Below are 22,400 nucleotides of genomic sequence, written 5' to 3' on the forward strand. Positions count from 1 at the left end.
ACGAGAGGCAGGGTCAACGGCACTGTTCCATTTATTCCATTCAAAGAGTCAAACGAAAATTTTACAAATCTCAAAACTGTTTAAAACACTGAGTTTCCAACTTGAAGAGACTGATAGATCAGAACAAGGCAAAAGGCGAGATATAGCCAAAATCAAAAGCCTAAAGTATTATTTGAATATTCCTTAGTAAGCTCATTAGTTGGATGACAATTCTGAACCAGACAATGGAATAATTTTCCAGGAAAGGTACACATACTGTATTCACTATTCACGTTCTGATGCCTTGCTGGTAGTTGACATCGTCAGCCTCTTTCGGCTGTCCTAAGATCTACCACTAGGGGGCAGCAATGTCTAAGTAAGTGATCCCGCTCCAAAGTGCCATCTCGGCCTCACCCCGAGCTTGGTAAGCATGTGCTTGACCCCCGTGTGATGTAATATGCCATGTTTACAAGAAGTGCAGGGGCAATGGGGAATGCTGAAAACAGCTTGTAATCGTCTAGTGGGGCCAATTGGCCGTGTTTGAGAAAAAGAATATTCAACACCAATAGAAATCCGGTGCCTTTGACTCTTGCCTTAACTTTCCAAGCCACCACCATCTTTGCATTCTCACAGGCACACAGTTAAAGCAATGTCCATAAACAGTCTTCAGCAATTGAAGCAGGTTCGGTGGATACGAGGAGGGCTGGTGGTGGACAAGATGGATTCAAAACCAACAGGCATTTTAAACACCCATTTGTTGTGAACCCTTTGAGTTGAGGACACACATGACCTTAACTGTTAACATGTATACACAGTTAAAATGTACAGAATGTGTATACAATACATGCCCAGTGTGTATATACCGTCATTTTGTATGGTTCTGATAATGCATTTGTACAAGTACTTTCAAAGTTGTTAATAGTTCATTAGTGTCTCCATAAAGAGAGAAATGTAAGTCCAACGGGGTGAAAATGACTTTCTCCAAACTCATTAAGAGGCAAAACCATTCCACTCAGTTACTGTAGCCAAAACGGCCAATGTTATTAGTAATATTGTGAGAAGGTTACACATTAGCAGGGTAAATTGTGAGACTGGGTGGAGAGGATCTCTCACGTTATTGATCTTGAAGAGTCAAGGCTGGGGTAAAGAACCCAACTCACTCGCGCACACACTCAAATCAAATTCTATACCTGAAGGCAGAAAAGCGTCCCTTCAGAATGCATTGCCCCTTTCCACAAAAGGTGTGTATCGCACCTTAGCAACCCATTTCATAGCATTGAAAAAACACATGTCACTTATTATTAATAAAAATACCAACAAACAAGCAAAGAAAAAAAAAAATACGTTCACAGCAAAGATTTAATATTTTACACATGAAATAGGTGAGTGGGGATCAGGGGGGCTAGAGCGCTTCCCATAGATGGGAGGGAGGGGACCGGACGTTGCAGGGGGGCAATAGAGGAAATGGTGCAAGGAGGAGGCGAGATGGGGGCCAGGCGCTCACCTCTTCTTTGGGGCTTGGGCAGTACGAGGTGGGGTTACAGGGCGTCCCGTGTTCACTCCCCCATACTGGTACTTAGCTTTTTTCTCTGACGGCTTCAAAATCTGAGAGAAAGTATTAATACTTAGTGTGTTAACAGCACTGGGAGACTCATCCACAGTAAGTGAGTGTGCGCGAGCGTTTGTTCTCACCTGAAAGGAACACATGAGGGACTCGTCCACGCTCATCATGCCCCCAGCGTTGTCAAACTCCCCGCAGTAGTTGGGAGCTGAGAACAGCGTCACCAGCTGCCGTTTGGCAAAGAACTCATAGCCGTCCTCAACAACCTTCAGGTACAGAACACTTTTAAGTTAACGAACATCCTTTAGAGCTTTATCCTAATGAACATAGCCCTCAGTATCTCATGCATCCTAATGAACAGTGGTGTAAAATTACTACTTTAGTCTAGGATATTTTTTACAACTTGACTACATTCCTAAAGAAAATGATTAACTTAATCTCCATACATTTTCCCTGACACCCAAAAAGTACTCGTTACATTTTGAATGATTAGCAGGAAAAGAAAAGTCGAATTCACACATTTAGAGAGAACATCCCTGCTGCCTCTGATCTGGCGGACTCACTAAACACATGCTTCGTTTGTAAATTATGACTGAGTGTTGGAGCGTGACCCTTGCTATCCGTAAATGAAGGAAATTATGCCGTCTGGTTTGCTTAATATAAGGAATTAGACAATATTTACACTTTTGATACTTAGTATATTTACAACCAAATACTTTTAGACTGACTTCAGTATTTTACTGGGTGACTTACTTGAGTCATTCTCTATTAAGGTAGCTTTACTTTTACCACCACTGCTAATGAACCAATAGCCCTCAGTATCTCATACATCCTAATGAACCAATAGCCCTCAGTATTAGGGCCGGGACAATAACAGTATCAATACTTGTTAGTATCGTTGCAAGGAAACACACAAAACGGATTTAACTTCTTTAGGAAAACAGCCCAAATGTTGGAAACAAACACCATTATGTTGTCATCCAGTAGAGCTGCACGATTTGAACAAAACAACAAATGACGATTTTTGGGGACGGATATTGCAATTGTGATTTTCAAACACTTGCTAATTTCATAAGACATGGTTAAAATAAGTGTCCAGGTAGAGATCACTTCTAAATGTATATCATATGAATACATTGTGCTAACTGAATACAAAACCAAATCCCCACAAAAAAAATTGAACAGTGTTATAGGGTACATATGATAGACAGGATTATTTCACCTACATATTAACATACACATGAACATGACCAATAGTGTGCTATAAGTGCAGCACTTATTAATTCATGGCTAACATTGAACCCCCATTTTCTACACTACATTACCAAAAGTATGTGGATACCTGCTCGTCAAACATCTCATTCCAAAACCATGGGCATTAATATGGAGTTGGTCCCCCCTTTGCTGCTATAACAGCCTCCAATCTTCTGGGAAGGCTTTCCACTAGATGTTAGAACTTGCTTTCATTCAGCCACAAGAGCATTAGTGAGGTAAGGCACTGATGTTGGGCAATTAGGCCTGGCTTTGCAGTCAACGGTCCAATTTATCCCAAAGGTGTCGATGGAGTTGAGGTCAGGGCTCTGTGCAGGCCAGTTAAGTTCTTCCACACCGATCTCAACAAACCAATTCTGTATGGACCCCGTTTTGTGCACAGGGGCATTGTCATGCTGAAACAGGAAAGGGCCTTCCCCAAACTGTTGCCACAAAGTTGGAAGCACAGAATCATCTAGAATGTCATTGTATGCTGAAGCGTTAAGAATTCCCTTAATTGGAAGTAAGGGGCCTAGCCTGAACCATGAAAAACAGTCCCAGATCAAACTTTGCACTATGTATTCGGGCAGGTAGCGTTTTCCCGACAAACCCAGATTTGTCCATCGGACTGCCAGATGAAGCGTAATTCATCACTGCTCCAGAGTCCAATGGCGGTGAGCTTTACACCACTCCAGCCGACGCTTGACATTGCGCATGGTGATCTTAAACTTGTGTGCAGCTGCTCGGCCATGGAAACCCACTACATGAAGCTCTTGACGATCAGTTATTGTGCTGACGTTGCTTCCAGAGGCAGTTTGGAACTCAGTAGTAGGGTTGCAAAGGGTCGGAAATTTGGGGACTTTTGTTTAAAATCATCAAATGTTAGCTTATAACAGTGAACCTTTTTTGTGGGATACACAAGGAAATTCCAGGTCTTGTGGCATATTTTGGTTAAACTATCCCCAACTCAATGGAATTGCAACCCTATGCATGCACAGTGCATTTGTCCATCACATGTGCAGTGCAGTCTTCCATCACACATACAGCTGACTCAAGATCTTGCACACGAATGAGATGCTATTGAGCCCACACTACTACACTGTCTGAGCCAAGGAGTACAGTCGTGGCCAAAAGTTGAGAATGACATTAATTTTCACAAAGTCTGTTGCCTCAGTTTCTATGATGGCAATTTGCATATACTCCAGAATGTTATGAAGAGTGATCAGATGAATCGCAATTAATTGCAAAGTCCCTCTTTGCCATGCAAATGAACTGAATCCCCAAAATACATTTCCACTGCATTTCAGCCCTGCCACAAAAGGACCAGCTGACATGTCAGTGATTCTCTTGTTAACACAGGTGTGAGTGTTGACGAGGACAAGGCTGGAGGTCACTCTGTCATGCTGATTGAGTTCGAATAACAGACTGGAAGCTTCAAAAGGAGGGTGGTGCTTGCAATCATTGTTTTTCCTCTGTCAACCATGGAAACGTGCCGTCATCATTACTTTGCACAAAAAGGGCTTCACTGGCAAGGATATTGCTGCCAGTAAAATTGCACCTAAATCAACCATTTATAAGAACTTCAAGGAGAGCAGTTCAATTGTTGTGAAGAAGGCTTCAGGGCACCCAAGAAAGTCCAGCAAGCGCCAGGACCATCTCCTAAAGTTGATTCAGCTGCGGGATCAGGACACCACCATTACAGAGCTTGCTCAGGAATGGCAGCAGGCAGGTGTGAGTGCATCTGCACGCACAGTGAGGCGAAGACTTTTGGAGGATGGCCTGGTGTCAAGAAGGGCAGCAAAGAAGCCACTTCTCTCCAGGAAAAACATCAGGGACAGACTGATATTTTGCAAAAGGTACAGGGATTGGACTGCTGAGGACTGGGGTAAAGTCATTTTCTCTGATGAATCCCCTTTCCAATTGTTTGGGGAATCTGGAAAAAAGCTTGTCCAGAGAAGACAAGGTGAGCGCTACCATCAGTCCTGTGTCATGCCAACAGTAAAGCATCCTGAGACCATTCATGTGTGGGGTTGCTTCTCAGCCAAGGGAGTGGGCTCACTCACAATTTTGCCTAAGAATGCAGCCATGAATAAAGAATGGTACAACACATCCTCTGAGAGAAACTTCTCCCAACCATCCAGGAACAGTGGTGACAAACAATGCCTTTTCCAGCATGATGGAGCACCTTGCCATAAGGCAAAAGTGATAACTAAGTGGCTCAGGGAACAAAACATTGATATTTTGGATCCATGACCAGGAACCTCCCCAGACCTTAATCCCATTGAGAACTTGTGGTCAATCCTCAAGAGGCGGGTGGACAAACAAAATCCCACAAATTCTGACAAACTCCAACCATTGATTATGCAAGAATAGGCTGCCATCAGTGAGGATGTGGCCTAGAAGTTAATTGACAGCATGCCAGGGCGGATTGCAGAGGTCTTGAAAAAGAAGGGTCAACACTGCAAATATTGACTCTTTGCATTAACTTCATGTAATTGTCAATAAAAGCCTTTGACACTTGTGAAATGCTTGTAATTATACTTCAGTATTCCATAGTAACATCTGACAAAAATATCTAAAGACACTGAAGCAGCAAACCTTATGGAAATTAATGTGTCATTCTCAAAACTTTTGGCCACGACTGTACATGCTTTCTGGTTAACTTCTCCAGGGTAGGGGGCAGTATTTTGACGTCCGGATGAAAGGTGTGCCCAAATTAAACTGCCTGCTACTCAGACTCAGAAGGTAGGATATGCATATTATTAGTAGATTTGGATAGAAAACACTGAAGTTTCTAAAACTGTTTGAATGATGTCTGAGTATAACAGAACTCAAGGTAGGCAAAACCCTGAGAAAAATCCAACCAGGAAGTGGGAAATCTGAAGTTGTAGTTTTTTCAAGTGATTGCCTTTACAGTATACAGTGACTTAGGGTTCATTTTTCACTTTCTAAGGCTTCCACTAGATGTCAACAGTCTTTATACAGTTGTTCCAGGCTTCTATGGTGAACAGAGAGCGAACAAAGGAAGTTGTTGATTCAGGAAAGGACATGACTTCATTGGCGTGCATTCACGTGAGAGTTATCTGTGTTCCATTACATTTTTCAAGACATTGGAATCGTCCGGTTGGAATATTATTTAAGTTTTATGTTAAAAAGGCCCTAAAGATTGATGCTATACATCGTTTGACATGTTTCTACGAACGTAAATATAACTAGACTTTTCGTCGTGAAATTTTCGGTGCGCTTCCTACATTTGGAGTAGCTTACTGAATGCGCAAACAAGGAGGTATTTGGACAAAAATTATGGACTTTATCGAACAAAACAACATTTAATGTGGACCTAGGATTCCTGGGAGTGCATTCTGATGAAGATCAACGGTAAGTGAATATTTATAATGCTATTTATGATTTTAGATGACTCCAAAATGGCAGGTATCTGTATTGCCTGCTGCTGTTGTCTGAACACTGTACTCAGATTATTGCAAAGTGTGCTTTCCCCGTGCAGCTTTTTTGAAATCTGTCACAGCGGTTGCATTAAGGAGATGTTTATCTATAATTCTTTGAATAACAGTTTAATATTTTATCGTTTATGATGAGTATTTCTAAAAATGTATGTGCTCATTCACCCGAAGTTTTTGAAGGAAAAACATTTCTGAACATTACGGGCCAATGTAAAAATTGGGTTTTTGGATATAAATATGAACTTTATCGAGCAAAACATACATGTATTGTGTAACATGAAGTCCTATGAGTGCCATCTGATGAAGATCAAAGGTTAGTGCTTAATTTTAGCTGCATTTCTGGTTTTTGTGACGCCTCTTCTTGCTAGGAAAATGGCTGTGTGGTTTTTCTTGTCAAGGTAGTGTCCTAACATAATCTAATGTTTTGCTTTCGCCGTAAAGCCTTTTTGAAATCGGACAATGTGGTTGGATTAACGAGAGTTATCTATAAAATGGTGTATAACACTTGTATGTGTGAGAAATTTGAATTGTGAGATTTTGGTGGTTTTGAATTTGCCGCCCTGCTATTTCACTGGCTGTTGAATAGTGTGTCCCGCAGGTGGGACGGTCACGTCCCACATACCCAAGAGAGGGTAAGTTTTGATTATAATACTGGGTGGGGTGAATATATTTTGACCTAGATAAAAAATAAAATACAATTGTTAACTAGTAAATAGTAGCCTACAGCAAATTGTGTTTAAATCATTTCTAACTTGTTAACAATTTCTGCTAGTTAGTTTTTGCTACCATGTGGGTTTTAGCTTGCTTGAGCCTGCTAACTGAGGAGTGTTAATTCACCTGTTTCCATACACGTTTCATTTTAAAACATTTATCTTATAAAAGGAGTTGTTTAATCTAACTGCTTAACTATTTATCTGTACATGGAATTTTATTTGGAGGTTTTTTTAAACTATTTTTTCTAATCTTTACAGGAAAATGCCACAGGCACTATCTGATGTGTGGAGACATTTCACTGCAACTTATGTAGATGGAAAATCTGTGAACATTTGCAAATACTGTGCCAAATCATGTGTGAGGATATTGCTGCCAGCAAATCATGTGTGAAGAATGCAACAAAGAGCACATAAGCACAAAAAGCTTTAAGGTAATAACATGTTGTGCACAAATGTGTTTACATCACTGTTAATGAGCATTTTATCCTTTGTCAAGATAATCCATCCACTTGACAGGTGTGGCATATCAAGAAGCTGATTAAACAGCATGAACATTGCACAGGTGCACCTTGTGCTGGGGGCAATAAAAGGCCAGTAAAATGTGCAGTTGTCACAACACAATTCCACAGATGTCTCAAGTTGAGGGATATTGCAATTGGCATGCTGACTGCAGGAATGTCCACCAGAGCTGTTGCTAGAGAATTGAATGTTCATTTCTCTACCATAAGCCACCTGTGCAATGTACAATGTCGTTTTAGAGAATTTGGCAGTACATCCAACCGACCTCACATGTAACCATGTCAGCCCAGGACCTTCACATGTCTGTAATAAAACCCTTTTGTGGCGAAAAACTCATTTTGACTGGCTGGGCCTGGCTCCAGGCTCAACCATGGCTGCGCCCCTGCCAAGTCATGTGAAATCCATAGATGCCTAATTAATTTATTTCAATTGACTGATTTCCTTATATGAACTGTATTTCTCATGTTGCCTCTTGCTGTCGCCACAACTCTGAGGCACTTTTTGCACAACACTTGCATTTGGTTGACATTGGTTTGCCTGTCGCTGAAATACTGCCAAATCACTGAAGATGTGCTCTTTGGCACCAAATCAAAGTTCATTAGCACTAGCAGGACTCATTTTCCCAACACACTGAGGTCAAGCCACAGAGTTTCTAAACATCCTACTGTACTGTCTTTGGTGAAGCCCTTTCTCTTCTCATCACCATCTAACTGCGTGCCCGAAACAGGGATGCTTGTGATTCGCCTGCATGTGCACGCCATGCAGAGTGAGAGCCCGCTTGTGATTGGTCAGCATCCTTTGTGCATGTAGAGAGTGAATGCGCATCTCATTGGAGGAGGTAACATAGTGTAGTTTGTTGTATTAATGGAGTTTCAAAGGAGAAAAATCACAGCCTCTTACGATATGGATATTGCATGTCAATATCGCACTTGCGATTTTAATTTGATTAAATCGTGCAGCCCTGTCATCCAGAGTCACATTTACTTTCCAAGTTTCAGCACACAATGTTTTACATACAGCAGGCTTTTAAAGGTCTACTTCCTGTTGCGATACTGGTATCGTCACAGCCCTACTCAGTATCTCCTACATTGGGTCAGTATAAAGGCTCTACCTGGTGGGCTCTGCAGATGAGGTCCAGGTCGTGGCGGTTGAGGAACTTGCTGACCACGTCGGCCCCAAAGGTGAAGGAGACACCCCGGTCGTTTTCCCCCCAGCCCTGCACGTCTTTGTCTGGATCTGACCACAGCAGGTCACACAGCAGGCCTAGCACAGAGAAAGCGCGGTCAGCACAGTCAGAGCCAGTCACAAATACATCACAAAACATGTAACCCCCCCCGACACACACGTTAACACACCTGTGTCAGGGACATCAGTGGGCCTCATGATGCGTCGGATTTGCTCCATGGACTGCAGATCAGGAGAGAGACCTGAGGAAAAGGGATGATTGTTAATGAATAATATTCAAAAATAATAATAGGGATTGAATTGATTGAAAAGCCCCCATGCATACAACCTCCATGGCAGCAGAAGATCTTCTCATCGATTATAGCGGCAATGGGCAAACAGTTGAAGCAATCTGTGAAGGTCTTCCACAGCTTTATGTTGAATCTGCGTTTGCCTGGGGAACACAACATAGAAAGGACATGGAATTATGCTAAGAATTAATAGAGATCACAAAAGCAATACTATTATGGATCCTCCATCCTCACTGAGAAAGATAACTGATTCAGCGTGTGTGTATGTGTGAGACACTGCTTCCGGTCTTACACTCGTCATAGAAACCGTAGATGCGGTTGATGGAGGCACATTCGTGGTTTCCTCTGAGCAGGAAGAAGTTCTCGGGGTATTTGATCTTGTAGGCCAGCAGTAGGCAGATGGTTTCCAAGGACTGCTTGCCTCGGTCCACGTAATCCCCCAGGAACAGGTAGTTAGCCTCCGGCGGGAAGCCCCCGTACTCAAAGAGCCGCAGCAGGTCTGTGTACTGCCCATGGATATCACCTAGCGAGAGAGAGAGAGAGCAGAGGGGTTGTGAGACAACCATTATTTGATGTACCCTTTATTTAACCAGGGAAGTCACATTGAGATTAAAAAAAGAAAGGCTATGTCAAAGTGCGCCCTGGACAGCTGGAAGGAGTGGAGAAGAGAGTGAGTGACTAGACTTGAGCCAGATTGTGTCCTTGCTGGAAGGGAGATGGCCCCATCCAGCAGAGCCGCAGACACTCGAGGGAGACAGCATTTATATCCTCCTGCTCTACTTACTGAGCTAGGCCTTTGTCTCTCCAATGTGTTATCCTATCCTCTCCTTTCTCTCTGACATTTTGGCTTAAAGACAACTGTGTGTGGTAAGGATAGTTGCCAGGACACCAGTGAATTTATAGGCAACTGTGGTTTTATTTGCCTGAAGATTTCTATAAGGACAGGTATGGGTACCTGTATATAGCTTCATAATTCTGTACTTTATTCCATGCGTTTTCATTTCCATATTTTTAAACTATCATTGGGAAAGAGCTCGTAAGTAAGCATTTCACGGTGAAGTCTACACCTGCTATATTTGGCACATGACAAATAAAATGTGATTTGATTTAGGTAGACTTTTTCTTGGCCATGTAAAATCACTCACCTTAGGCCTATGTCAGCTTTTTATATATTTTTCTAACCCTGGTATGACTCATTTCTCATATGCCATTTGTGCTCTAAGAGACAGACAGAGAGAGCGCGCGACAGAGACACAGAGAGCGCGACAGAGACACAGAGAGCGCGACAGAGACACAGAGAGCGCGACAGACACAGAGAGCGCGACAGACACAGAGAGCGCGACAGACACAGAGAGCGCGACAGACACAGAGAGCGCGACAGACACAGAGAGCGCGACAGACACAGAGAGCGCGACAGAGACAGAGAGCGCGACAGAGACACAGAGAGCGCGACAGACAGAGACACAGAGAGCGCGACAGACAGAGACACAGAGAGCGCGACAGACAGAGACACAGAGAGCGCGACAGACAGAGACACAGAGAGCGCGACAGACAGAGACACAGAGAGCGCGACAGACAGAGACACAGAGAGCGCGACAGACAGAGACACAGAGAGCGCGACAGACAGAGACACAGAGAGCGCGACAGACAGAGACACAGAGAGCGCGACAGACAGAGACACAGAGAGCGCGACAGACAGAGACACAGAGAGCGCGACAGACAGAGACACAGAGAGCGCGACAGACAGAGACACAGAGAGCGCGACAGACAGAGACACAGAGAGCGCGACAGACAGAGACACAGAGAGCGCGACAGACAGAGACACAGAGAGCGACAGACAGAGACACAGAGAGCGCGACAGACAGAGACACAGAGAGCGCGACAGACAGAGACACAGAGAGCGCGACAGACAGAGACACAGAGAGCGCGACAGACAGAGACACAGAGAGCGCGACAGACAGAGACACAGAGAGCGCGACAGACAGAGACACAGAGAGCGCGACAGACAGAGACACAGAGAGCGCGACAGACAGAGACACAGAGAGCGCGACAGACAGAGAGAGCGACAGACAGAGAGAGCGACAGACAGAGAGACAGAGAGCGCGACAGACAGAGAGACAGAGAGCGCGACAGACAGAGACACAGAGAGCGCGACAGACAGAGACACAGAGAGCGCGACAGACAGAGACACAGAGAGCGCGACAGACAGAGACACAGAGAGCGCGACAGACAGAGACACAGAGAGCGCGACAGACAGAGACACAGAGAGCGCGACAGACAGAGACACAGAGAGCGCGACAGACAGAGACACAGAGAGCGCGACAGACAGAGACACAGAGAGCGCGACAGACAGAGACACAGAGAGCGCGACAGACAGAGAGAGCGACAGACAGAGAGACAGAGAGCGCGACAGACAGAGAGACAGAGAGCGCGACAGATAGAGAGACAGAGAGCGCGACAGATAGAGAGACAGAGAGCGCGACAGATAGAGAGACAGAGAGCGCGACAGACAGAGTGCTCCAGAGTAAGGATAGAGCAAGCGGGAGAACTAATTTTACTGACCACAGATTTTGAGCGGCGCCTCCAGCTCCAGTAGGATGGGCTGGCTGAGGAAGATCTCCCGGGACTTGATGCACAACCCCCGCACCTCCGCCTCCGTCATCTGGACTATCTTCCCTGGACGGCATCCTCGCACTTGACAAAAAGATAGGGCGATCAATCATCACAACCATGAGTCATGATCCTGCTCTCCATTATAATCATGCCGACTGTGTTTCATGTGCTTTTTATGGTCTTCAAATCAGTGCAGAATATGAAACCACCGTGTAAGTCCTAAAAGAACAAACAAAAGTCGGACCAAATCTTTTTGATATCGTTGCAAAACCTCACATTTCAATGTCATAAAAATAAAAATAGCAATGTAATTTCATTCAGATGGCATAGATTTACACTTTGACCAATAATAATAATAATAATAAAGCCGTTGAAACAAAAACAACTTCCAAGGCCCTAACCGATTTCTAATAGGATGACGACTACTGCATACCTAATGGCCTTTAGAAAAGGCCTTCTGCTCGATTTCACAAATGACAGAGGATTGCAGGTCACAGCCATTTGACTTTCATTAACAGTAATCGATTGGCTAATGGTTTAGGGAGTAACCGAGTCAACCTCCCGGCTAGAACATGGATGACATTGAGTTGGGATTTTTTTAAATATTGTTTTTTAAGGCTTGCCATTTCAGGTTCAGCAATGTGCTGGCAACATGAAAGGAGAGAGAGAGAACGAGACAGCAAGTGATTGTCACTGCTGCTGTGAGCAGTGTTCCAAGTGTGGATAAAGTGTCTTGAAAGCGTGTTATGTATAATTTCATAGTAAAATGCTTTTTATTCATTCGTAGTGTGTATTATTTAGGCTAATAAATACAGATGAGGTTGACTGTATTTTTTGTAAGTTTCAAGTTAGTCACGTGCACAAGTACAGTGAAATGCCTTTTCTTGCATGCTCTAAACCCAACAATGCAGTAATCAATATCAATGTAGTACTACAAAATAACGGTAGGACAAAGAGAGAAATAAAAATAACACGAGAAAGTAAGAAGCTATATACAGGGTCAGTTCCAATACCATATTTATACTGAACAGAATTGTAAAAACAAACGCAACATGCAACAATTTCAACGGTTTCACTGAGTAACAGTTCATATAAGGAAATAGGCCCACCCACTTGGGAGCCAGGCCAACCCATCTCTAAAACAAAGTTGAGGCAGCTTATGGTAGAGAAATTAACATTCAATTCTCTGGCAACAGCTCTGTTGGACATTCCTGCAGTCAGCATGCCAATTGCACACTCATAACTTGAGACATCTGTGGCATTGTGTTGTGTGACAAAACTGCACATTTTAGAGTGGCCTTTTATTGTTTCCAGCACAAGGTGCACCTGTGCAATGATCATGCTGTTTAACCTGTTAGGGCTAGGGGGCAGTATTGACACGGCTGGATAAAAAACGTACCCGATTTAATCTGGTTACTACTCCTGCCCAGTAACTAGAATATGCATATAATTATTGGCTTTGGATAGAAAACACTCCAAAGTTTCTAAAACTGTTTGAATGGTGTCTGTGAGTATAACAGAACTCAAATGGCAGGTCAAAACCTGAGAAGATTCTGTACAGGAAGTACCCTGTCTGACCATTTCTTGGCCTTCTTTGTCATCTCTATCCATTACAAAGGATCTCTGCTGTTACGTGACACTTCCTACGGCTCCAATGGGCTCTCAGAAGGCTGCAAAAAGCTGAATTGTGGCTTTGCAGGCTCTGGCCGAAAAAAAGTAGCGCGTTTGGGTAGTGGCTGGTTACAGTACTGTGAGACTCAGGCGCGTGCCCGCGTCGACCGAATGCTTTGTTTTCTTTCCTCTGTTTACCTAAACGGAGATTCCCGGTCGGAATATTATCGCTTTTTTACGAGAAAAATTGCATAAAAATGGATTTTAAACAGCGGTTGACATGCTTCGAAGTACGGTAATGGAATATTTAGAATTTTTTTGTCACGAATTGCGCCATGCTCGTGACCCCGATTTACCATTTCGGAAAGTGTCTGGAACGCACGAACAAAACGCCGCTATTTGGATATAACGATGGATTATTTTGGACCAAACCAACATTTGTTATTGAAGTAGCAGTCCTGGGAGTGCATTCTGACGAAGACAACAAAGGTAATCAAACTTTTGTAATAGTAAATCTGACTTTGGTCAGGGCTAAACTTGGTGGGTGTCTAAATGGCTAGCCGTGATGGCTGGGCTATCTACTGAGAATATTGCAAAATGTGCTTTCACCGAAAAGCTATTTTAAAAATCGGACACCTCGATTGCACAAAGGAGTTCTGTATCTATAATTCTTATGTTTTTTGTGAACGTTTATCGTGAGTAATTTAGTAAATTGTTAGTAAATTCCCTGGAAGTTTGCGGGGGGTATGCTAGTTCTGAACGTCACATGCTAATGTGAAAAGCTGGTTTTTGATATAAATATGAACTTGATTGAACAAAACATGCATGTATTGTATAACATAATGTCCTAGGTGTGTCATCTGATGAAGATCAAAGGTTAGTGCTGCATTTAGCTGTCTTCTGGGTTTTTGTAACATTATATGCTAGCTTGAAAAATGGGTGTCTGATTATTTCTGGCTGGGTACTCTGCTGACATAATCTAATGTTTTGCTTTCGTTGTAAAGCCTTTTTGAAATCGGATAGTGTGGTTAGATTAACGAGAGTCTTGTCTTTAAAATGCTGTAAAATAGTCATATGTTTGAGAAATTAAAGTAATAGCATTTCTAAGGTATTTGAAAATCGCGCCACGGGATTCAACTGGCTGTTGCGTAGGTGGGACGAATTCGTCCCGCCTAGCCCAGAGAGGTTAATCAGCTTCTTGATATGCCACACCTGTCAGGTGAATGATTATCTTGGCAAAGGTGAAATGCTCACTAACAGAGATGTAAACAAATTTGTGCACAAAATGTGAGAGAAATAGAGATATACTACATGGACAAAAGTATATACACACACTTTCAAATTAGTGGATTCAACTATTTTAGCCACACTCGTTGTTGACCGGTATAAAATCCAGCACACAGCCATGCAATTTCCATAGACAAACACTGGCAGTAGAATGGCCAGTACCGAAGAGGTCAGTGACTTTCAAAGTGGCATCGTCATTGGATGCCACCTTTCTAACAAGTCAGTTCTGCCCTGGTCAACTGTAAGTGCTGTTACTGTGAAGTGGAAACGTCTAGGAGCAACAACGGATCAGCCACTAACTGGTAGGCCACACAAGCTCACAGAACGGGACCGCCGAGTGCTGAAGCACAGTGCGTAAAAATGGTTTGTCCTTGGTTGCAACACTCACTATTGTGTTCCAAACTGCCTCTAGAAGCAACATCAGCACAACTGTTAGTCGGGAGTTTCATAAAATGGGTTTCCATGGCCGAGCAGCCACACACAAACCTAAGATCACCATGCACAATGCAAAGCATCGGCTGGAGTGGTGTAAAGCTTGACACCATTGGAATCTGGAAACGCATTCTCTGGAGTGATTAATCACGCTTCACTATCTGGTAGTCCAATGGCCAAATCTGGGTTTGGCGGATGCCAGGAGAATGATACCTGCCCGAATGCATAGTGCCAACTAGAGGTTGACCGATTTAAATCGGCAGGGCTGATTAATTACGGCCGATTTCAAGTTTTCGTAACAATCGGTAATCTGCATTTTTGGACGCCGATTACATTGCAATCCACAAGGAAATTGCGTGGCAGGCTGATCTTATAAAAAACAATCAATCAATCTTCACATAATCACTAGTTAACCTAGTAATATCAACCATGTGTAGTTAACTAGCTTGTCCTGTGTTGCATATAATCAATGCGGTTAATTTATCATCGAATTACAGCTTACTTCAACTTCGCCAAACGGGTGATGATTTAAAAGCACAATCTTTGCACAAATGTACCTAACCATAAACATCAATGCCTTTCTTAAAATCAATACACAGAAGTATACATTTTTAAACCGGCATATTTAGTTAAAAGAAATTCATGTTAGCAGGCAATATTAACTAGGAAAATGTTGTCATTTCTCTTGCATTCAGTGCAAGCAGAGTCAGGGTATATGCAACAGTTTGGGCGGCCTGGCATTTGCAAACTAATTTTCCAGAATTTTACATAATTATGACATAACATTGAAGGTTGTGCAATGTAACAGCAATATTTAGACATAGGGTTGCCACCCGTTCGATAAAATACGGAATGGTTCCGTATTTCACTGAAAGAATAAACGTTTTGTTTTCGAAATTATAGTTTCCGGATTTGACCATATTAAGGACCAAAGGCTCGTATTTCTGTGTTTATTATAATTAAGTCTATGATATAGCAGTCTGACTGAGTGGTGGTAGGCAGCAGCAGCAGGCTCGTAAGCATTCATTCAAACAGCACTGCATTTGCCAGCAGCTCTTAGCAATGATTGAAGCACCAGCGCTGTTTATAACTTCAAGCCTATCAACTCCTGAGATTAGTATTGTCAGCCTAAAGTGCCTATTAGAACATCCTATAGTCAAAGGTATATGAAATACAAATGGTAGAGAGAGAAATAGTCGGCGCTTCATCATTCCTATAACTACAACCTAAAACTTCTTAATTGGGAATATTGAAGAACTGGGAATATTGAACCACCAGCGTTCATATGTTCTGAGCAAGGAACTTAAACATTAGCTTTTTTTACATGGCACATATTGCACTTTTACTTTCTTCTCCAACACTGTTTTTGCACTATTTAAACCAAATTGAGTGTGTTTCATTATTTCTTTGAGACTAAAGAGTTTATTTATGTATTATATTAAGTTAAAATAAAAGCGTCCATTGTTCATTCAGTATTGTTGTAATTGTCATTATTACACACACACATAAATAAACTGTCTGATTAATTGTAGTCGACTTTTTTTGGTCCCAATAAATCGGTATCGGCATTGAAAAGTCATAAAATCGGTCAACCTCTAGTGCCAACTGTAAAGTTTGGTGGAGGAGGAATAAGGGTCTGGGGCTGTTATTCATGGCTCGAGCTTGGCCCCTTACTGCCAGTGAAGGGAAATCTTAACACTACAGCATACAATACCATTCTCAGGGATGCAAACTGGTGAGGGCCCAAAAAGGTGACACTTTTTTTTTGCACTGAAACATGTAATAAATCCCAGCTAGGGGGAAATGCAGGTTAACTAATTAAACAATAAAGAATATGTTTTAAATATTCAGTCTCTGTGTGTAAAATAAGTGGTTCATGTGAACCTAACTCCCAGCTAAAAAATGTAAAGAGAGCAATCCAATGTTATTTGTTGTCTAGACTTTACTGCAAATGACACTCAAGTCTTGAGAAAAAAACAATTCACTAATATTGCAGTTAGCCATGACAGCCTTTATGATAGAACGCTTGTGACCACACACAAATATTGCACTTGGGGAAAAAAACATCTTAAAGTAGAAATAGAATGAAACAAACAGGCATTCTATTTTTGCTCTATTACACGCACCACTATAGACATTGATCAAGTGCACGCGTATAACTTCAGGAACAGCAAGGAGTCGTATACAAGTTAATACTACAGCGGATTGGTTAAGTTAATGTTAGCTAGCTAACGTTCGCTGTCTAACTATTAGCAAGCTAATTTTCACACCATAAACTCACTTATTTGACCAGATAAGTTGGCTAATGTTACTCAACATTTACCTGGCTAGCTAACGGAGAATTCAATCCAGCTAGCAAGATACTTAACAGTGCTAATACTTGTTCCACCACATGTTCTCCCTCACCTCAAACTTTCCAAATGCCAGTATTTGTTCGGTTAAAGCTCATGAAGTACGCTTCATCACCTTCTCACCCCAGTCTCCGTGGTCAGGCTTCTCACCTTACGTTACCTCTTCGTTATCGTTCAGGGGACGCTCTGTGTTAACAGGAAAACTGACTTTCCAGAGCGCGCGCTGATGCTGTAACTAGTAAATTGGTTGTCTCCTCTCTTCAGTCGCATGCTGCACTGCATTCTGTTATGTAAACGATTGGCTGAGCCTTGGCTACAGCAGCCAGTATTGCTCCAAACGCGCATCACTCGTTCGCTTACAGCCAGTTGTCATTCAACTCCCCCCCAAAAAACTTTTCTCTTCGGCTCTACACGAATCACGTAGGTCACCTATTTTTTATTGAGAACGGTGAATTTTGCAAAAAGGTGACTAGTTTGCATCCCTGCATTCTAGATTATTCTATGCTTCCAATTTTGTGGCAATTATTTGGGGAAGGCCCTTTCCTGTTTTAGCATGACAATGCCCCCATGCACAAAGCAAGGTCCATACAGAAGTGGTTTGTCAAGAGCCCTGACCGGCTTGCACACAGCCCTATCGAACACCTTTGGGATGAATTGGAACGCCAACAGCGAGCCAGGCCTAATTGCCCAACATCAGTGCCCGACCTCACTAATGCTCTTGTGGCTGAATGGAAGCAAGTACCCACAGCAATGTTCCAACATTAGTGGAAAGCCTGTTATAGCAAAGGTGGGGACAAACTCCATATTAAAATGTCCATGATTTTGGAATGAGATGTTCGACGAGCAGGTGCCCATATACTTTAGGCCATGTAGAGTAGATCGGTATGGGGTAAGGTGACTAGACAGCAGCATGTATGCTAAACAGAGTCGCAGCAGTGTAAATTAAGAAATGTGTGTGCAGAGTCAGTATAAATGTGTGTGCATGTTACGTGTGTCATTTTGTGTGGAATCCTGTGAGTGTGCATAGAGACAGTGCAAAAATAAATACAAGGGTCAACTCAGATAGTCCGTGAAGCCATTTTTGATGGCTATTTAGCAGTCTTATTTATAGCTTGAGGATAGTAGCTGTTTCGGAGCCGGTAGCTGTCAGACTTGATGCACCTGGTACGGCTTGCCGTGCAGAAGCAGGCCATAAGATGCTAAAGCATGGGGTAGGGCTGACAGTGAGAACTGCTGACAGTGAGAACTGCTGAAGAGTAGAATCAACAACTTCTGCATAATAAAAACAGTTTATGTATTTTACCTTTATTTAACAAGGTAGGCTAGTTGAGAACAAGTTCTCATTTACAACTGCGACCTGGCCAAGATAAAGCAAAGCAGTGCGACACAAACAACACAGAGTTACACATGGAATAAACAAACATACAGTCAACAATACAATAGAACAAGTCTATATACAGTGTGTGCAAATAATGAAAGATGAGGTAGGGCAATAAATAGGCCATAGTGGTGAAATAATTACAATATAGCAATTAAACACTGGAGTGATAGAGGTGCAGAAGATGAGTGTGCAAGTAGAGATACTGGGGTGCAAAGGAGCAAAATAAATAACAGTATGGGGATGAGGTAGTTGGATGGGCTATGTACAGGTGTAGTGATCTGTGAGCTGCTCTGACAGCTGGTGCTTAGTGAGGGAGATACGAGTCTCCAGCTTCAGTGATTTTTGCAGTTCGTTCCAGTCATTTGCAGCAGAGAACTGGAAGGAAAGGCGGCCGAAAGAGGAATTGGCTTTGGGGGTGACCAGTGAAATATGCCTGCTGGAGCACATGCTACAGGTGGGTGCTGCGCTATGGTGACCAGTGATCTGAGATAAGGCAGAGACTTATAGATGACCTGGAGCCAGTGGGTTTGGCGACGAATATGAAGCGAGGGCCTGCCAACGAGAGCATACAGGTCGCAGTGGTGGGTAGTATATGGGGCTTTGGTGACAAAATGGATGGCACTGTGCTAAGACTGCATCCAATTTGCTGAGTAGAGTGTTGGAGGCTATTCTGTAAATGACATCGCGGAATTAATGTATCGGAAGGATAGTCAGTTTTACGAGGGTGTGTTTGGCAGCATGAGTGAAGGATGCTTTGTTGCGAAATAGGAAGCCGATTCTAGATTTAATTTTGGATTGGAGATGCTTAATGCGAGTCTGGAAGGAGAGTTTACAGTCTAACCAGACACCTAGGTATTTGTAGTTGTCCACATATTGTAAGTCAGAACCGTCCAGAGTAGTGACACTGGACAGGTGGGCAGGTGCGGGCAGCGATCGATTGAAGAGCATGCATTTAGTTTTACTTGCGTTTAAGAGCAGTTGGAGGCCACGGAAGGAGAGTTGTATGGCATTGAAGCTCGTCTGGAGGTTGGTTAACACAGTATCCAAAGAAGGGCCAGAAGTATACAAAATGGTGTTGTCTGCGTAGAGGTTGATCAGAGAATCACCAGCAGCAAGCGCGACATCATTGATGTATACAGAGAAAAGAGTCGGCCCAAGAATTGAACCCTGTGGCACCCCCAGAGACTGCCAGAGGTCCGGACAACAGGCATCCGATTTGACACAGTGAACTCGTTCTGCGAAGTAGTTGGTGAACCAGGCGAGGCAGTCACTTGAGAAACCAAGGCTGTTGAGTCTGCCCATAAGAATGTGGCAATTGACAAAGTCGAAAGCCTTGGCCAGGTCAATGAATACAGCTGCACAGTACTGTCTTTTATCGATGGCGGTTATGATATCGTTTAAGACCTTGAGCATGGCACCCACGGCCAGCTCGGAAACCAGATTGCATAGCGGAGAAGGTACGGTGGGATTCAAAATGGTTGGTGATCTGTTTGTTAACTTGGCTTTCGAAGACCTTAGAAAGGCAGGGTAGGATAGATATAGGTCTGTAGCAGTTTGGGTCTAGAGTGTCTCCCCCTTTGAAGAGGGGGATGACCGCGGCAGCTTTCCAATCTTTGGGGATCTCAGACGATACGAAAGAGATGTTGAACAGGCTAGTAATAGTGGTTGCAACAATTTCAGCAGATAATTTTAGAACGAGAGGGTCCAGATGGTCTAGCCCGGCTGATTTGTAGGGGTCCAGATTTTGCAGCTCTTTCAGAACATCAGCCATCTGGATTTGGGTGAAGGAGAAATGGGGGAGGCTTGGGCAAGTTGCTGTAGGGGGTGCAGGGCTATTGACCGTGCTAGGGGTAGCCAGGTGGAAAGCATGGCCAGCCGTAGAAAAATGCTTATTGAAATTCTCAATTATCAGATTTACCAGTGGTGACAGTGTTTCCTAGCCTCAGTGCAGTGGGCAGCTGGGAGGAGGTGTTCTTATTCTCCATGGACTTTACAGTGTCCCAGAACGTTTTGGAGTTTGTGCTACAGGATGCAAATTTGTGAGTTGCTTTGTGAGGTTTTAAAGGTCACAGTTAGCCATTGTTATGTAAATACCAGCTGAACAGTACCAGTGGCCTGGCTTTGGCCCCAAGTGAGAGCAGGTCCACTGGAACCATGGGTTCCGGCCCATGTAGATGGAAACAGAAAAGTCTGAGCCTTTTAGGTTAAACACCAGGGTAAATCCTGTATGGAAATACACCATAATTTCATTGTCACACCCTATCATTCACTCCTTAACATCACCTTGATTGTTTCGAAATGTATTAATTATGAGAAAATAAACCAAGACTACGAAGGCTTCCAATGTTTGGTTAATTATCATCTTGACAATTTTCCATGGGTGATTTCAGCCCAGAAATAAAACGCTCGGGTGCATATCCAACATTGAGAGCGGTTACTGTAGAGATAAACAGATTACTGACGCGAAACTGAATAGCCACCAAGAGGGCAGTTAAAATGAATGTTAGGGCTGTTTGAGTTGACGGATACTAGGGTTTTTTGTGTACTTGCTATACATACGACTACAGACATTCTTAGCTACTTCACCAACAACCGAATAGACCCTAGGCGTGTATTGAAAACCAACGTAACGTTGTTAGCTTGCAGTCAACACGGACAGGGGGGTGTGTTACCGCTGGAAAACCAAGCTGTCCGCTCGCAAAATCCCCTCTCTCGTCAAGATGTAAAAACTTGCGTTAACTCGCTAACAGTCGGTAGCTAGCCACTAAAATGTATACCAAAAAACGGCAACATCCCTGTTCTGTGCTAGGCAAAAAATATAACTAATTAACTAACTAAATGGTCAACATCTATTTAACTAGTTAGCTAACTTAGTTGGCAAGCTAGTTTGGTAAGCTAGTTAACGTTGTCAATGGCTTGCATGACAGCGCAACACAAATCAAACATATTTTGAAAATAAATGTGTTTTCTCTTCGACATGTCTAGTCAGCTAGCTAGGTTGGCTAGCTAGCTAGTTGCTGTTAAAATTGTAGCTAGCTCAACCTAGATAGGGTAGCTAGCTAATGCTAGCCACTGACACTGTACTTTGTTGAACAACCTTCCTCTGACGCGTTAACGTTAGCTAGCTATCTCGCAAACTCAATTGGCCAATGCCAAATATGAGGTTACATTCGTTTTTTGACACGTGAAAATAACATGACAAAATGTTATACGTGTAAGTACTGTCTCCACCATATAACCGCAGGGTTAATTGCAAAATAACATACCTTCAAGCAATCGGGAGATGATGCTGTCAACGTTGAGCTCGCTTTCCGCCATTTTCTTCGAAAACTACTACGCAGAGAGAACTATCTCGTACTCACCACCCGGGGGCGTGGTTTACTACTGTACAGTACAAACTATTTATTTTATTTTTATTTCACCTTTATTTATCCAGGTAGGCCAGTTGAGAACAAGTTCTCATTTACAACGGCGACCTGGCCAAGATAGAGCAACGCAATGCGACACAAACAACACAGAGTTACACATGGGATAAACAAACGTACAGTCCAGTCAATAACACAATAGAAAAGTCTATATACAGTGTGTGCAAATGTAGTAAGATTAGGGAGGTAAGGCAATAAATAGGCCATAGTGGCAATTAAACACTGGAGTGATAGATGTGCAGAAGATGAATGTGCAAGTAGAGATACTGGGGTGCAAAGGAGAAGAATAAAAATAACAATATGGGGATGAGGTAGTTGGGTGGGCTATGTACAGGTGCAAT

The 22,400-nt window shown here is 43.0% G+C and overlaps 1 protein-coding gene across 1 annotated transcript; it reads right to left on the reverse strand.

Annotated features, from left to right (window-relative positions):
* Positions 1-8: 8 nt before the first annotated feature.
* On the reverse strand, positions 9-22,004 carry LOC100380634 (serine/threonine-protein phosphatase PP1-beta catalytic subunit). Its single transcript, XM_014205979.1, has 8 exons — positions 21,901-22,004; positions 11,522-11,653; positions 9,252-9,482; positions 8,998-9,102; positions 8,840-8,911; positions 8,596-8,747; positions 1,672-1,806; positions 9-1,584 (listed from the first exon to the last, which is right to left on the reverse strand). The coding sequence occupies exons 1-8, from the start codon at positions 21,950-21,952 to the stop codon at positions 1,480-1,482; spliced, it is 984 nt and encodes a 327-aa protein (XP_014061454.1). The 5' UTR covers positions 21,953-22,004; the 3' UTR covers positions 9-1,479.
* Between the last annotated feature and the right edge of the window lie 396 nt (positions 22,005-22,400).

The sequence above is a fragment of the Salmo salar genome, chromosome ssa06, assembly GCF_905237065.1.
Source record: "Salmo salar chromosome ssa06, Ssal_v3.1, whole genome shotgun sequence".
In the NCBI taxonomy this organism is placed as follows: domain Eukaryota; kingdom Metazoa; phylum Chordata; class Actinopteri; order Salmoniformes; family Salmonidae; genus Salmo; species Salmo salar.

Bases quoted from the DNA above. Each gene is read 5' to 3' on its own strand.
- LOC100380634 (XM_014205979.1), bottom strand. From the start codon at position 21,952: ATGGCGGAAAGCGAGCTCAACGTTGACAGCATCATCTCCCGATTGCTT. The intron at 9,103-9,251 runs GTAAGACCGGAA...TGTGTTCCCCAG, and splicing joins CTACGGTTTCTATGACGAGT to GCAAACGCAGATTCAACATA. The intron at 8,912-8,997 runs GTTGTATGCATG...CCTTTTCCTCAG, and splicing joins GATCTTCTGCTGCCATGGAG to GTCTCTCTCCTGATCTGCAG.